This window comes from Scyliorhinus canicula, chromosome 5, assembly GCF_902713615.1.
Source record: "Scyliorhinus canicula chromosome 5, sScyCan1.1, whole genome shotgun sequence".
NCBI classification, from domain to species: domain Eukaryota; kingdom Metazoa; phylum Chordata; class Chondrichthyes; order Carcharhiniformes; family Scyliorhinidae; genus Scyliorhinus; species Scyliorhinus canicula.
The window spans coordinates 46313239-46331375 of NC_052150.1; the positions used below are offsets into that span (position 1 = coordinate 46313239).

An 18137-nucleotide genomic window follows, 5' to 3' on the forward strand; every position below is an offset into this window, starting at 1 on the left:
ACCCACAACACTAAATGTGAATACTGGGGGCAACATGATGGCGCAGTGGTTCGCACTGCTGCCTCACAACACCAGGTTTGATCCTGGCCCCGGGTCACTCTCTGTGTGGAGTTTCCACATTCCCCCTGTGTCTGTGTGGGTCTCACCCCACAACCCCAGAATCTCAGATTGCCCCCAGTACGGGTGAGGACATTTGATGGTCCCTGATGCGGTCAGGAATTCGGATGGTCAGGCCCCAACAAGGGTCAGGACCTCGGATGGTCAGGCTCTGGTTGCGGGTCAGGAACTCTAATGTCAGGCTCTGGTTGCGGGTCAGGAACTCTAATGTCAGGCACAGGTGCGGGTCAGGAGCTCTGTTGGGTCGCCTTTTATGTGCATCTGGGCTTCTTACGATAGGCCCCAGTGTGTGTCTGGTCTAGGTTCAGTGTATCGCCACTTCTGATACCGCAAGACATGGCCCTTAACTCTATTACCTATTCGACAACCTACTGAGAAGCATTTCTAACTATTTAAATGAACAAATTCCTCTCGGCAGGAAGTGATCCTATAATAGTGGTACAAATTGCCTTTCTATTGCTGTCATCCATTAATGGACAGGAAAGCACTGACCTACCGTAAGGACCACTGTTAATTTTATGCTCAAGGTAAAGAATGTCGACGCTGGGAAATTTAAGCACTTCTCGTGATCATTTAATACATCATGGCTAGAAGTAGAATAAATAATTTTACTGGCTCTGAGCATTTACAATACATTACAGCATCAGTTCAACACAGTTTCAGTCTGGTAGCAGAAGTGTTTTTTTTTGGAGAAAGGAGTTTCACTCCAGGGTCAGATTAGGCCTGGCTGTGGGCTTATATTGCAGCTTCTCCGTGATCTGTGTATCACGGCTGCAGCGTTCTGCAGGTCAACCAACATATTTGTTACTCTGGCTTTAGAGTCAAGCTGCATAAGCATGAGTTTTTCCACTTGCCACTTAATTATCCTTATGAACTGGATTGGTGACATTGTCACTTCAGTATGAACTAAATTGCTAACCATTGTGCGCTCTGGGCGCAAATCAATTTAGGACTGGATTAAGACTTCTTAAACACATTTCGCATCAAACCTTTCACAGCCAAAGCAGAGAAGGGAGACTTTTAAACCCACGAGCTGAGACCAGAATCAATCCAAAGGAACAAAGTTATGTTCTAAAGTTGTGTTACTGAAATTTACATTTCTGGGACTGAGTTGCTTAAATAACGAAGTTTGTTCTTTGCTTGCCCAGCTTCTTGATTGCCTCGTAGGCGAAAGCACCTCCTGGTGCAATACTACCCGGGCGGCACGGTAGCACAGTGGTTAGCATAGTTGCTTCACCGCTCCAGGGTCCCAGGTTCAATTCCCGGCTTGGGTCACTCTCTGTGCGGAGTCTGCACGTTCTCCCTGTCCCTGCATGGGTTTCCTCCAGGTGCTCCGGTTTCCTCCCACAGTCCAAAGATGTGCAGGTTAGATGGATTGGCCATGCTAAATTGCTCTTAGTGTCCAGAAAAGGTTTGGGTGGGGTTGCAGGGTTAGGATGGAGATGTGAGATGTTCTTTCCAAGGGTCAGTGCAGACTCAATGGGCCAGGTGGCCTCCTTCTGCACTGTAAGTTCTATGTCTATGTCTACATTGTTGAGACCAGAACATCATTGATTTTATCTCTGAGAGAATCTTATTAAAACATTCAAGATCCTGAAGAGACTTGATAGGGTGGATACCAGGAGGATGTTTCTTCTTATGTGAGAGAGTAGAATTAGGGGAAAGAGTTTTAAGACCGAGATGAGTAGAAATATTTTCTCCCCAAGGGTCATTGGTGCTTAGCATTCTCTTCCCAGGAAGTAGGGGAGGCTGGTCCTTTGGATCTACTGAGTGCAGAGTTAGGCAAACTTTTGTTCGGCAAGGGAGTTGAGAGTTAAGGGGGTGCAGATGGGAAACTGGAGCTGAGACCACAACCAGATCAGCCATGATCTTATTGAATGGTGGAGCAAGCTCACAGGGCCAAATGTCCTACTCCTGTTCCTATGCTCCTCAGTCTTTGGTGAGTTAACTGATCTCCAGCAATGCAGCCAAGAGGTCCTTCATTTGACCCCAGTGCTCCGGGGCTGAAGCAGGTAACGATCAACCAGCGCTTCCACTCCTGAGTGGTCCCTCCTGTGATGTGCACATGTGGGCATCAGGTGAGAGCCGAATTGGGCTTGACCATGACATTTTCTATGACAAGAACAAACTGCCAGTATGCAGTGTTTGGAATCACACTTTAAGAGTGGTCACTGGAGGAATGAACTATGAAGTCATAAATTGAGTCAACACCTTCCGTAGAGGAGGGGTAGAATTCCATTGTATTCTTACTGTAACCTATGTTTTTTCTTCCCCCTTTCACTTTAGGTCAAGAAGTAGTTTTCAAGTGCCTTGGCGAAGGGATACTTGAGAATGCATTTCAAGGATATAATGCTTGCATTTTTGCCTATGGACAGACAGGTAAGATATATTCCACACCTGCTTTTAGTAAATTTCAAGAGAGCAGTTGGTCTGAACCCAAGTTGCATAAATTTTAATTGCCGAGGTTGATCATTATCAAGGCACTCATCGTTGATTTAAAATGGCTGGCTGTCAATCATATAATTAAACAGCACAATCTCCACAGAAGCTCAGAGCACACAGGTGGCTATTCATCCCACTTCGTCTCTGCCACCTGTATGCTAGAGCAATCCAGAGCTAATTCCACTGCCCCACTCTTTCTTCAGAACCATGACTATTTGTCTACATAAAATATTCATCCAAATTTTCCTTCTATGTAATATACATTGTTTCAGATATTATTTATTCAAAGCTTCTCCACGCTGAGATAATCTGCTGCATGGACATTTCTCCTAACATCTCTTGTCATCATTCGTGAGAATATTAAATTGATTACACCTTGTAACTGGCCCCTCAATCAGAGAAAATCTCACCCTATCCAGCCAGCCAAACACTTCTTTTAAAAAAAAATAAAAATTTTGTTGTGAGGATTTCATTATTCCCAAGCAACTCTTCTCATGGGCTTCTTTGTTTCTGTGGAAATAGTTCTGAGGATCTCCAAATTCTCTAGTTTCAAATCTCTTGTTATCATCCTGGTGAATCTGTAGTATGCCGTCTGTGGTTTTAATGGACTGACTATAATGAGGACCTAAAACTGCAGACAGAATTGTGTCTGACCGATGCAGTGTGCAGATTTGCAAGAACAAAAGTAGATCCAGAACTAACCTATAGAGTACACCACCTATTTTGTCTGGTGCACCCAGTGATGTCCTTTTATGATTCATAACATTATAGAAGTATGTTTGTTTTCAACTTTTAAGTGGTGATCTCTGCAGACTAAAGTAATTTGGATCCCAATCATTTTTAGACTCACTGGCATTTACAGTTGCTACCATTTTTATGCTGGTCGAGTTGGGATATTAGATTCAAATTTTGCATTTCAAGATCAGAAGTTAAGTTCAGGAGATGACGATGGTGATATTACCTCAGTCTCCAGAAGGACCCTGTGGAGTAGATCCTCCAATATCAGAAAATCTAACTGTTGTTCAAATGATTCCAGGTGTTTCACCTCCAGTGACCTAACTATGAATTCATTTCCACATATTAATCATTCTTTATATGAAAATGAACTTCCTGATATCGGCCCCAAATTTCTCTTTTTCTCAACTGAGTCTGGAGCTACTTCTGTTATTTAGTTTGAGTGATGTTCTGATTTTTCCTTTTGCATAATAGTTATTAACTTGTATATACTCTGAGATTCTGTTGCCGCCATCTGCTAAGATCGAAAGGTGTAACTCCTGTTTCCCCATATAATTCTGTCCTTTGCTGCTTGAGCTTCTCTTTGAACTACCTCCAAGAGCCATACCTCTCCCTTGTATCCTGATAACCAAAACTATGTACTGTACCCGAGCTGCGGTCAGACCAAACCAATGTATAGTTGGAGCAGGACATTCAGTTGCTTTTATTCGAGTGTAACAATTGCAGAATAGTCAGTATTCTGTTTGCTTTGTAGTGCTGGACATATGTGTCACACTTACTAAAATCCTTAATCTCTTTCTGTTACCCCATAGCTATTGGCACCATTCGTGGAGTATGTGCGTTATTCATTTTTATTTTTGTGTATCGTCCCAGGACTCATCCGTCTTCAATTTCACATTCTGCTTAGCATGCATATTATGTACGGCTAATTTTATGACTCCATATTTGTTTGCTCATAACCAGCTGCCTTTGCTGAAGAGTTTAATTGAACTGTTATTTTACAATCTTCACTATAGAGTCACTTGGGCAGAGTCAACATGGTTTATCTTGTTCAACCAATTCATTGTAGTTCTTTGAAGGAGTCACAGGTGCTGTGAATAAAGGGAAACCGGTGGGTGTACTGTACTTAGATTTCCAGAAGGCATTTGATAAGGTTATTGTAAAGGAAAAGCTCATGATGTAGGGTAATATATTGGCATGGATAGAAGATTGGCTAGTTAAGAGTAAATAGACAGTAGGCAAAAATGGGTCATTTTCCGACCGGCGGGATGTGACGAGTAGTGTGCAGAAGGATCTGTGCTGTGGCCTGAACTTTTTACAATTGATATAAATGACTTTCAAGAAGAGGCTGAAGGTATGGTTGCTAAATTTGTGGATGCAAAAGGATATAGATAGGTTAGGCGAGTGGACAAAGATCTGGCAAATGGAGGAAAATATGGGAATTTGTGAGGTAGTCCATTTTGACAGGATGAATAAAAAAAGAAGCATGCTGTCTAAATGGTGAGATGGTGCTGAGCTCTGAGATGTCAGAGTGCGTGGATTGCAAATGTTTAGTACGTAGGTGCAGCAATAAATTATTGTTATCTTTTATTGCAAGGAGAATGGAATACAAGCATAGGAAAGTTGCGCTTCAGTTATACAGGTTACTAATGGGACTACACCTGGAATACTGAGGCAGTATTGGTCTCCCTATTTAAGGAAAAATGTAAATGTGTTGGAAGCAGTTCAGAGAAGGTTTACAAGATTAATACCTGAATGAATAGGTTGTCTTATGAGGAAAGGCTGGACAGGCCTAGGCTTCTATCCACTGGAGTTTAGAAGAATAAGAAGCGACTTGATCAAAACATACAAGATCCAGAGGGGTATTGACAGGGTGAATGTGGAAAGGATGTTCCCTGTTGTGGGACAATCTAGAACTAGGGGTTACCGTTTAAAAGTAAGAGGTTGCTTATTTAAAACCGAGATTAGGAAACAAAAGTATCTCAGAGGGTTGTGAATCTTTAGAACTCTCTTCTGTTTGAGGCAGAGTCTTTGAATATCCTTCAGGCAGAGATAACTAGATTCTTGATAAGATGCAGTTAGAAGTCTTGCAACACCAGGTTAAAGTCCAACAGGTTTATTTGGAATCACGAGCTTTTGGAGCGTAGCTCCTTCATCAGGTGAGTGAAGAGGTAGGTAACAAACACAACATATATAGACAAAGCCAATGATACAATGTGATAATTTGAATGTGACTCCTTGCAGGTAATTAAACCTTTACAGGTCCAGATGGTGCGACTGGAGAGAGGGATAATCACAGGTTAAAGAGGTGTGAATTGTCTCAAACTAGGACAGTTGGTAGGATTTTGCAATCCAAGGCAGATGGTGGGGGATTAAATGTATCCAAGACCCCGGTTGAAGCTGTACTCGTGCGTGCGGAACTTGGCTATCGGTTTCTGCTCGGCGATTCTGCGTTGTCGTGCATCCTAAAGGCTGCCTTGGAGAACGCTTACCCAAAGATCAGAGACTGAATGACTTAACTGCCGAAGTGTTCCCTGACTGGAAGAGAACGTTCCTGCCTGGTGATTGTCGCGCGATGCCTGTTCATCCGTTGTCGCAGCGTCTGCATTGTCTCGCCAATATACCACTCCTCAAGACATCCTTTCCTGCAGTGTATGAGGTAGACAATGTTGGCCGAGTCATAAGAGTATGTACTGCGTACCTGGTGGGTGGTGTTCTCGCGAGTAATGGTGGTATCCATGTCGATTTATCTGGTATGTCTTGCAGAGGTTGCAATGGCAGGGTTGTGCGGTGTCGTGGTCACTGTTCTCTTGAAGGCTGGCTAGTTTGCTGCAAACAATGGTCTGTATTGAGGTTGCACGGTTGTTTGAAGGCAAGTAGTGGGGGTGTAGGGATGGCCGTGGCAAGATGTTCGTCTTCATCGATGACGTGATGAAGGCTCCGAAGAAGATTTCTCCGCTTCAGGGAAGTACTGAACGACGAAGGGTACTATGTTGGTTGTGTCCCGTGTTTGCCTTCTGAGGTGGTTGATGTGGTTTTTTGCCATGATGCGTTGGAACTGTCGATCGATAAAGTCGAGCGCCATATCCTGTCCTTACGAGGGCATCCTTCAGCGTCTCTAGGTGTCTGTTATGTTCCTCCTCATCTGAGCAGATCCTGTGTATACGGAGGGCTTGTCCATAGGGGATGGCTTCTTTAATGTGTTTTCTGTACCTCCCGAACAGGCGCCGGAATGTGGCGACTAGGGGCTTTCCCCAGTAACTTCATTGAAGCCAATGTGACAATAAGTGATTATTATTATTATTAGGGTGGAAGCTGAAAAGTGGAGCGTTGTGAGGTTATCAGTGGGCTTGTGATAAAGCGAAGTGCTGCGGTGACCGTCCTTGATGGAGATGAGTGTGTCCAAGAATGCCACCAATTCTGGAGAGTAGTCCACGGTGAGTATGATGGTGGGATGGAACTTATTGATGTCATTGTGCAGTCGTTTCAGTGATTCTTTGCTGTGGGTCCAAAGGAGAAAATCTCATTGATGTATCTAGTGTATAGGTTGAAGGCCCTGTGCAGTGCAGAGGCCTTGTTCGAACTTATGCATGAAGATATTGGCGTACTGAGGTACGAATCTGGTCCCCATGGCTGTTCCGTGTGTCTGGATGAAGAATCTGTTGTCGAAGGTGAAGACATTGTGATCCAATTTGAAGCGGATGAGTTGTAGAATTGAGCCTGGAGATTGGCAGTTGTCGGTGTTCAGTACAGAGGCTGTTGCAGCAATGCCGTCGTCATGGGGGATACTGGTGTAGAGTGCCGAGACATCCATTGTAACAAGGAATGTTCCTGGTTCAACTGGTCCATGGGTGCTGAGTTTCTGTAAGAAGTCTGTTGCTCTTTTCTTTATCAAAACCACAGTGTGTGTTTAACCCGTATATGGTGGACAAATTATCACACAAGTTGTTTAGTACAATAATAGTTTATTAACATACACAAGGTTATTTACTACACGTTGATGCACAGTGGACTATAAACTAATACACTTAAACGACCTTAACGTAACTTCCAGGTGACCGTCAAATACAGAGCAGATATGACCGTTTCTAATTTCTGGTAGTCTGGCAGTGCTGAAGTTCTTGTAGGCAGTCGGTGTCCTCTGTTCTGGTCCCTCTGTAGATGGCGTGGGTTCTTCTTGGCTGGCGGTGGATTCATCATTGTTGGTGGCTGTCGGTGCTGTGATCGAGAGAGCGAGTAGTGGCCTGCGTAGTACCTTTTAAACTGCTTGGATTTCCCTGCCCCTTTCGTGGGCGGTCTCTCGGTCCTTGTCAATCAATTGATCAGGGCTCCATCACCCTGATCGATCAAGTCCAATCAGGGGCTGCCACATTGATTTTAGGGTAGGCACTCAGTGGCCATGTCTGGAAGTGTTGGGAGCAGGTGCCTGGGTGCTGCTGTGCCTGGTAGACAATGTGTTTTACAGGAGAGTTCTATTGTTCCTGGGAAGACCTTTTAATAGCCTTTTTCCTGTGTTAGTTTCTGCATAAGTCTGAGCTACAACTTTGTATATTTGCAGGCTGCAGCCTGTCTGTGCTCAGCTTGGCCAAATTTCCCAGCGTTCTTTGCAGGAGGCCATTTAAGATGGGAGTACGTGGGATGAGAGCACATAGACTCCTCTGAAAGTCTGGATCAAAGATCTTGATCAGTCTGTTGAGTTGGCGGGTGAGTCCTTTGGTCCGATCGGCGGTTAACTGTCCGTAGTGTTCCTGGTTGTTGAGTTGTCGGTATACTTCTTCGCAGTAGTCCGCTCTGTTCAGTTTCGTGAGAACACCACCCACCAAGTACACGGCACATACTCGTGTGACTCGGCCAACGCTGTCTACTTCATTCGCTGCAGGAAAGGATGTCCTGAGGCATGATACATTGGTGAGACCACACAGACACTCTTGACAATGGATGAACGGACATCGCGCGACAATCATCAGGCAGGAATACAGGAATGTTCCCTTCCATTCAGGAAACACTCTAGCAGTCAAGGGCATTCAGCCTCTGATCTTCATGTACGCATTTTCCAAGGCGGCCTTCGGGACGCATGACAACGCCGAATCGTCGAGCAGAAACTGATAGCCAAGTTCCGTACGCATGAGTACAGCCTCAATCGAGATCTTGGATTCATGTCTCACTACATTTAACCCCCCACCAACTGTCCTGGCTTGAGACAATTCACACTACTTTAACCTGTGCTTATCCCTCTCTCCAGTCGCACCGTCTTGAACTACAAAGATTTAATTACCTGCAAAGACTCGCCTGCAAAGTATCATCTTGCATCATTAGCTTTGTCTATATATCCTGTGTTTGTGTAACCTACCTCTTCACTCACCTGATGAAGGAGCTGCGCTTCGAAAGCTCGTGATTCCAAATAAACCTGTTGGACTTTAACCTGGTGTTGAAAGACTTCTTACTGTGCCCACCCCAGTCCAACATCTGCATCTCCACATCTTGAGATAAGATAGGGGTGAAAGGTTATAAGGGGTAGGCTGGGACGTGCAGTTGAGGTTAAAATGAGATCAGCCATGATATTGAATGACCGAGTGGCCCGAGGGGCCAAGTGGTCGTCTGCTGCTCCTAATTCAAATGTTTTTATGCTCCCAGGTTGGTAACTTCTGCAAGTATGACCAGTTTGCCTCAGTCCACTTGGATATCATGCAAGTGAAGTGTGTCATTGGACAAGGGGTAGGATAGAGAGAGAAAATTAGGAATAACTTAATTAATGTTCCAACCAATCTATTTTTCACCTGTTTTGACACTATAAATCCCCTCTTGAACTGTTTTGGACTCGTGTTTTGGAGGCAGTGTGCACACTTCTGCCTTGAACAAGTTAACTTGCGAAATTGGTTATACAAATAGATGCTTCCAAAGATTGGTTTCAGCTTTCAACATTGTTTTACTATTCTTGGGGACAGAGCCTGTAGTCGTGAAAAGCATTATAATAAATGCATGTCTTTTTTTCTGTACATTCAGGTTCAGGGAAATCTTTTTCGATGATGGGCAGTGTTGATGTACCAGGACTTATACCTCGTCTTTGTGGTGCATTGTTTGGAAGAGTCTCCAAAGAGGAAAATGAATCTCACACATTTAAAGTAGAAGTGTCATTTATGGAGATCTATAATGAGAAGGTCCGGGATCTACTTGATCCAAAGGGGTGAGTGCTAACTGAAACGTTTCCTCGCTTTATTTTTTTAAAAATCAATTTAGAGTACTCAATTCATTTTTTCCCATTAAGGGGCAATTTAGTGTGGCCAATCCACCTACGCTGCACATCTTTGGGTTGTGAGAGCGAAACGCACGCGGACACTGGGAGAATGTGCAAACTCCACACGGGCAGTGACCCAGAGCCGGGATCGCACCTGGGACCTCGGCGCCATGAAGCAACAGTGCTAACCACTGAAATTAATCCACCAATTAACACATCTCAGATTATCCGGTCATTGTCACATTAATGTTTATGTAACCCCTTGGCAGGTCTCCCCTCCTTTAGCCAGACTGGCGAACTCTTCCTCCAAATACAGATCCCTCTCCTTGACCAGCCCCACTTCCCTCCACCTCCTCTGATTCAGGATACGTTTCCTGGGAAGCTTCTGAATTGGTCTTCTGAGGCCTCCAGCTGCCCCAGCAATCTTTGTACTATGTACAACTCCAGCCAGTGGAGAACTCCCTCACTGATTCCTATTGGCTTCAACATTACTCGGGCTCCATGACACTTGGTAGAATGTTGTCTTGGTCGAATGCTGTCACTTTCAGCTCCTTTGCCGATGCCTGGACTAAAACAATAATGATTAAAAACAAATAATTACGGATTCTGAAATCTGAAACAAAAACAGAAGAGAACAGGGTAATCTCAGCACGTCTCACGGCATCTGTGGAGAGCGAAGGGGCCTAACGTTTCGAGTCTGGATGACTCTAAAGGCAATAATGAGTTCTGAAGCCAAGTGATCTTGGTGGAACCCCAACTGAGCATTATGTGCAAGTTCTTGGTGTGTAGGTTCTGCTTGAAAGCACCATTGATGACATTTTCCATCAGTTTGCTAATGATTAAGAGAAAGCAGATGGGATGGTAATTGGCCAGACTGGGTATGTCCTGCTTTTTGTGGCAGGGACATAGTGAGTATTGCACTTTGGCAAGTAGGAAGCCAGTGTTGTCGCTGTGTTCCAACAGCTTGGCTAGAGGCATGGTTAGTTCTGGAGGTGTCCTCGGTGTGAAGACAAGAGTTTGTCCCCACAAGGCCTGTGCCTCAGCTACTCCTGCCAGCCCTATTATGGGCAGATGCTTCTGAGATTAGTGAGAGTGCTCCCGATTAACTTTATTTATGCCGGATAACATCATGTGTATTTTTGTACGCTCTCCTCATACTCATCCGCTTTATAAAGCTAATGACCCACAATATTTACTTAAACCTATTGTCCTTTGGCACTACATTGAACCTCATTAATCTTGTGTCAAATATCGCGTCAACTGTGACTGAAGATTTTAAAAGGGGGAATGAGACCTAGTCTCTAAAATTGTCATTTGAATATCCAGCACATTATCACTGATGGAATTTTGTAGATGGACATATATAATTGTTCTTTATGGACAAAATATTCTAATCTTATAATTCTTTGAAAGTAGTATTTAAAACATCCCTCGTACATTAAATAAGGGAGTGAGATTTCGAAGGAAATTTTATTTCATCATGTATTATTTAATATTCTGTAATTGCAATGTAAATTTCAAGAAGAGAACGATTTACCCACTCCCTTTTTAATTAACGGAGTGTGTAATTCCTTATTATTTAACTTCTGAACACTTTTGAAACTACTACTTATTAATGAAACTAGTACTTATTGGTATAACTTGTACGTTTGGATGTATATTTATGATATTTATGCATTTACTTTTAAATAACTCCTTTCAAACACATGGCTCATGGTAAAAATGGAAGGGGAATTACTTGTGAGCTACTTAGCATTTTTTTCATTTTCATATTTGTGATTGAGTCAGCAGGATGCAATATACCATAATCAGTTTAATAGCCGTACGAAACTGGAGGTAAATGAAATCTGTAATTTAGATCATGTCCACCTTTAATCAAAATGTAATATTGCATTAAGGCCTGATCAAAAATAATTGAACAAAGTTTTTAAAAACCCTCAATATTGCATGTTAAGTAAATTTGGTCATTCAACATAGTCAAACTTTTTGTCATTTCCACGTAGCAGACCTGCATCGCCTTCTCCTCCTCCTCCTCCTCCTCCTCCATTATCATACCATTTTGCCTATCCTGCTGGTCACGTTTTGTAGAGCCCTGTATATTTTGCCAGGGGACAATAGATCCACCATTTCGGAAGTTTAGAATTTTGTTTCCTTTCACTCTGCTGATGGGAATACTGTGTGTTAAAATGCCCTAAGTAATGTGTTGGGGGTCTCTTTCTACCATTGGCTTCTGTGGAATTCTGTTCTCAATTTGTTTAAACTGAAATCCAGATGTATTTGGTGACATTTGCTAGTTTGCTCGCCAGTCTCCAGAGAGATTGGGTGTGCAGCAATAGCCAAATAAAATGAGCCAAAACAGAACCACACCCAGGTTTAACGTTAGTCCAGCTTCGTTTTCAACTTTGTAAATCTTTCACAGGATAATGAAGTGCTGAACTGCTCAATGTGCTGGGAGTGCACTTGTGTGAATCACTTGCCGAGCACAACAGCAGCAATACAGTTATTCTTTTTAACAAGGTGCTGTTTTTGAGTTTGATGTGATGGGAATGTAACATTTGCTTTGATGCCATTCAGTTCCTTTTCATGCAGCCTGTAAAATTTGCTGGAGCTTGTTTGTGTTGGGTCATTTTCTCCAACTGTTCCGTGTTTTCCGACAAATAGATGGCAATTAGAGCCTTTAAACAGAACATCCCTTATTTTCTCAGAGCAAGCTATTCTTTTGCAGCCCTCTCAGCGTTTTGAGACTGTACTTGTTATGATGGCCATGAAGGTCAGGGGGATTGTCAATAGATCTCTCTGAGCTTCGAGGAATATGAGCGCCCCTATTGAGTGGGCAGAGGCTCGCCAAATAGGAGATGCATGGCGGGAGTTGAAAACCCACAGCTCCAATCCGGTCCGGAATCTCCTGAGGTCCCTGGGGCTTGGACGCGAGCAGTGCATGCAAAGGTTGCGCCCCTTTTAGTTACTTTAATAAAGGGAATTATTGTTAGAAGACTGGTTTTGCTGAAGTTATTACAGAACTGGTGATCTATCAAGCCAGGCCACTGCTTTGCAGATGAGATCTCAATTAACTGCCCGGTATTCAGCAACGTTCTCGGTCGTGTTTCTCGTGCCCCCCTTGACGTGACTACTATCCAAGCGGCATTAATGTCTTCTTTCCCTTCTGTGGTAAAACAGAAAGCAGAAGAGAAGGCCCCTGCATAAAGACTCACTGTGCAGGACAACTCAGGAAATTCTGCTCTCCCAATCCCCCGCCACCTCCCATACCTTCGCCCCACCTTGTTTTTTTTTTTTTTTGCAAAGTCACAGCAAACAAACTACCATAAACAGTGCAGTCCATCCAGACATCTTTGCCAGAATATTGGGTGCAAGGGGTTGAAATGTCAGATGCATTTAATCCAAGCTGATTGAACGACAAACGGATGTAGAACCGTTGGGCACAGAGAGCCCATTAAGCCCGTTTGGGTTTTGAAGTGCAACAATACAACATGTCCTATCTGGCCTGCCGTTGTCAGGTGACCTCTGCCACAGGGCAACCAGCTCTATAAGCTGCCAACATGGAGATGAGTTCAATAAAGACCTATGTGAGAAAGCACTGAGAAGTTCTGCAGTCTTTAAGCATGGAACATGATGGCAATGAAGAAATAATACAGTTTTGAAATCCTGGAAACGTTGCAAGGAAGACATAGCTCCAAAAGGCACACCGAAACGTTCAAATCTGCAAAGAGTTGCTGAAAAGGGACAATGAAACGCAAACTCATACCGAAAAGTGCAAGTAGAACACTGGGTGAGTGAAGATGATGCAACTTTCTAGCCCCAGCTTCGGTAGAAATGAAAGTATAACTGGCAGTTTTACAACTTGCAGTAGCAAAACTACAAGCTGGCAACAGATTTAATTAATTAACCGTAAGAGTAATCATTCATATGAGTAGTCACACTTCCAACACTGCTGGGGAGTGTATACAACTTTAAGTCTAACTGATGTACAAAGAAAACAGACAGCAGTGATTTTGAAAGCCCAAAATGAATGCTTTTAATCCCGAGTGAATGCTATTTATGAATGCTTTGTATTCAATACTCGAGTTCAAGATGAAAAGAAAACCATAGATCAGTATGTGACTGCAGTAACACAGCTTGCGGAATCATGTGAACTTGGACAGCTAAAAGAAAAATTAGTCTTAAGTCTATGAGACCCTTAGCAGAAAAACCGACCAAAAGCGAAGAAAGAATGCAAGAGATGTGTATAAAAATGCTGAAGTTGCGAAATGTCAGCTGGAGCATAGCTGAGCAGACCAGGAGATAAATTATGCTGAGAACTTTACAGGCCAAAAGAACAGCACAATTGCTTTCAAAGGGAAGGATGTAAATTCTGCAGAGGACATCATACAAAGGAAAAGAAGGATTGCACAGTGTGGGCAAAGCAGTGTTCTAACTGCAAGAAGCAGAATCGTTTTGCACATAAGTGTTTGGTGAGAAAAAAGCAAAGCCAGGCAGACGAATGGCCACTGGAGAGACATCAACGAAAAGATGGAGAGCGTCACAGTATACAGCAGGTTAGTTCAGTGAAATCTATAGAGGATAAATGGTTTGTGTCTGTTACAATGATGACGGTAGAAGGAGAGTATCAAGCGAACAACAAGTGTCAGATAGACCGTGGTGCACTGTGCAACATCATGATCTTCAAAGACCTGTGCAAAGTGGCTCAAAGTTTTGATTCGAAAATGAATCCCTTGAAAATAAGATTGAGGCAATGTGATGGTACAATACTTATACCAAGAGGAGTCCAATGCAGTGGCAAGAAAGAAGATCTAGAGTTCCAAATCTTAGGTGGGACATAACAGACTGCTGAAGCAAGTCTAAAACTTGGGCTGGTAACCTTAAATGTGCCAACAGAGATTCAATTTGAAGCAGCAGCTTGACATGATCTGAAAGTCATCAACCCAGCAGAGACATTGGGAACGATTTAATGGAAAAGAAACAGGGGTCCTGTGTTGGGATCGCTTAGCGGGGTGTTTTATGCCACTTGCAGCGCTGAGAGCAACCCCACTGTTAAAATGGAACTCTGCTTCTTTCTTGGGCACTACTGAAAAATGCCCCGCTGAGGTCGCACTTGGACTTATTTCCTGCACTAGCGAGCTCAGCTCGCCAGAGCAGGAAGTGAAAATGGCACCCCAATTTCTGGACCACCAGTGGGGCCTCCAGACCTCTACCAATTAGGGGTTCTTTGAGTCCACTGCAACCCAGAAGGGCAGGGCACCCGGATCTCTGGCATAGGCAAGATGCCATCTGGGCACCTTGGCACTGGCAGCCAGGCACCCTGGCAGTGCCACCTGGGCACCCTGGCATTGCCCGGGAGACCACCCCTTCTCCCGTGCCAGTACACCTGGTTCATGTTCACGGAGATCAGCGCGAAACAGCGTCCGGCCAGCGTCTCTGAGGTGAGGCCATTAGGTCCTGCACCTTGGGTAACTCTGACGTAGACATATTCAAGTGAGGCTAACTACTCACGAGGTGTAATGAGCTTCATATAACTCGTGAGAGGCCTCTTGCGAGATTTAACAGGCTTGTCATGTCCTCAGTCGTGGACGGCGAGGCCAGTAACTTTAATCTGACTTTCTCAAATCAAGCATCTTAGCGAACATGATGAATCTCTTCCAAGTGCGACAAGAAGTAGTAACGAAAGGATAGTTAGGTGGGCATCAAGGGCAGACCTGTGGTCACAACAGCATTACCAAGATTAAGTAATTGCCCAAGGTGGAATCTCGTACAAAGGAAATAGAGTCATCATCCCTAAAGAGATGAGAGGAGAGATGCTGAAACGCATCCATCAAGGAATTGAATCAAGTCTGAGAAAAGTTGTACTGGCCAAACAAGAGCCATGAAATGAAAGACCGCATTGGCCAATGCAATGTTTGTAATGAGTGCCAGGTTAAATAAGCTAGAGAGCTATTGACGTACGACCTGCCACACAGGCCATAGATAAAGCTGGGTATAGACCTTTTCACTGTAGCATGCACTGTTTACCTTGTCACTTTAGACAACAATTCTGACCACTGGGAGTTAGACCAGCTGTCTTCAACAGTGACTGGAGAAATTTTAGAATGCCTGAAAGCACATTTCCGTTGTTATAGCAGTCCAGACATTGAGTGAAAGTGGCCCTCCGTTCACGAGTGATAAATTCGGCAGTTTCACGAATGATTGGAAAATTCAACGATACACAGCATCTCTGCACTACCTCAGCTGAATAGAAAGGCTGAGGTGGCAGTGAAAATTGCCAAAGGAATGATCAAGAAATTGAGCAAATCTAGCACAGATGTAAACGGTAACCCTTGAGTAGAGAAACATGCCATCTGAGGTATGGAAAGTAGTGTAGTCCAAAGGCTAAAGTCACACTACACCCAGACTGCTCTTCCAATACTAAAGAAACCGAAATCAGAAGTAATAACAAGCATGAGTGAAAAAATCATGCTGAAATGGCAGAAATCTAAACTGTATTTTGACAAGACTGCCAAACTAATGCCAGAGCTGAGTACAGTATAATGGGTAACATGGGTAACTCATAGTTACACATGATTGTGCATAAATGCCTGCCTTTTGTTTGTTAGGAAAAGGGGGATGATTGCATCTCTTGTTCTGTGTGAAAACTGGCACATTTTGATCTTGAAATGTAACAGGCCACATATTCCATCTGGCTTGCCATAGTCCAATAACCTCTGCCATAAGGCCCTCAGCTCTGTAAGCTGCCCTCTTGGAGATGAGCTCAATAAAGACCTACAATGAGAAAGCACTAAGAAGCTCTACAGTCTTTAAAGTCTGCAGCATTTCTCTGCAGAACAATCCAGTCAGTCCCATTCTCATATTCTATCCCTACAGCCCTGCAAGTTCATTTCTCTTAATTGTCCATCTTATTTTCTTTTGATATGATTCATAATTTCTGCTTCCACCACCCTTGTGGGCAGCGAGTTCCTGGTCAACACCACTTGCTGCACAAAAACATTCTTCCTCACACCCCTCCTGTATATCTTGCCCAAAAACGTAAATCTGTGTCCCCTGGTTCTTGTGCCACCATAATGTCTAAAAATTAGATAATGTACCTTATCTAAAACTGTCATAACCTTGTGCTCCCCTATCAACCCTTCCTTCAACCTCCTTTTCTTTTCTTTTTTTTTATAAATTTAGATTACCCAATTATTTTTTCTATTAAGGGGCAATTTAGCGTGGCCAATCCACCTACTCTGCACATTTTTGGGTTGTGGGGGCGAAACCCACCAACCTCCTTTTCTTCAAGGGAAACAACCCTGCTTCTCCAACATAACCTTGGAGAAAATTCCTCATCTCTGAAACCATGGGGCAGCACGGTGGCACAGTGGTTAGCATTGCTGCCTACGGCGCTGAGGACCAGGGTTCGAATCCCGGCTCTGGGTCACTGTCCGTGTGGAGTTTGCACATTCTCCCCGTGTCTGCGTGGGTTTCACCCCCACAACCCAAAGATGTGCAGGGTAGGTGGATTGGCCACGCTAAATTGCCCCTTAATTGGAAAAAATAATTGGGTACTCTAAATTTATAAAAAAAAAAAAAAAAAAAAATCTCTGAAACCATTCGGATAAATCTTTTGTGCATCATTTCAAGGGCCCCAGCTGAACACGCTATTCTGGTTGTGGTTTAACCGAGCTTTATGAAGGTTCAATATAACTTTTCTGCCTTTGTACTTGATGCCTCTATTTATAAAAGATTCCATATGCTTTGCTAACTACCCTCCTAATATGTCCTGCCATCTTCAAAAATGTATGCACATGAACAGTGTGTATTTGTGTATATGTATCATGTATATACAGTAGCATATGTGACTCATTGTATTCATTAATTAAAGCAAATCACTGTTCTAAAAATCTGAAGCATAAACAAAATGTGCTGGAAATGTGCAGCAGAACAGGGCATAAGTCAAACTCTGCCCTTTTTTAAATGATTAATGAAACAATAAAATGACTATTAAAACTGCTACTTGCTACAATCATGCAGATTTTGCCCAGTAACAAAATGATTTAATAAAATAATAAATTGAATATCATTAATGCAGCAGCACCAGTGTTTAAAATGTGGGTGGCCAGAGCAGACTGTATTGCTATGTCCCCACCTACATCCCACACCCTCTTGTGTCAGTTCATAGTGCAATTGCACATGCTAGATTTGGTATTGCGCCTGGCATTCCAGCAGTTTTCAGTGGAAGTGGGATTAGGTTGTGATTCTAATTGTATAAAATTTTTAGTCCCAACAGAGCTAGAAGATAACTTGGCATAAAGTTACACCAGATGTTTTAAGTTTAATGGCATGCTTCTTTGAATATTTGGTCTTGTTCCTAGTCTAGTTTTAGTTATCTGGCAGTCCTCTTGTTAGTGACTTTTTCTGTGGGTTATATGCACGTGGAATTCTGCTTGTAAGTAGGTTCCACATATGGGGATGATTGTTTTGAAGGAGAATGCATAACCGATTCAATGGCATGGGACAAATCTAGGGAGGTGAGTGGAAAGAGGAGGGATAAGCTGGAGCCAGGTCAAAAGAAGCAGCAGACCCTGACATAAAAATACCAAAAGTTGCTCTTCCTCCAAAA

At 43.3% G+C, this 18137-nt stretch overlaps 1 protein-coding gene across 1 annotated transcript in view; it reads left to right on the forward strand.

Moving 5' to 3' along the window:
* Positions 1-18137, forward strand: part of kif13a (kinesin family member 13A) — a 350954-nt gene that overhangs the window by 177738 nt on the left and 155079 nt on the right. The window contains 2 exon segments of the mRNA XM_038796988.1: positions 2404-2496; positions 9298-9478. Of these exon segments, the coding sequence (XP_038652916.1) occupies positions 2404-2496; positions 9298-9478 (274 nt within the window).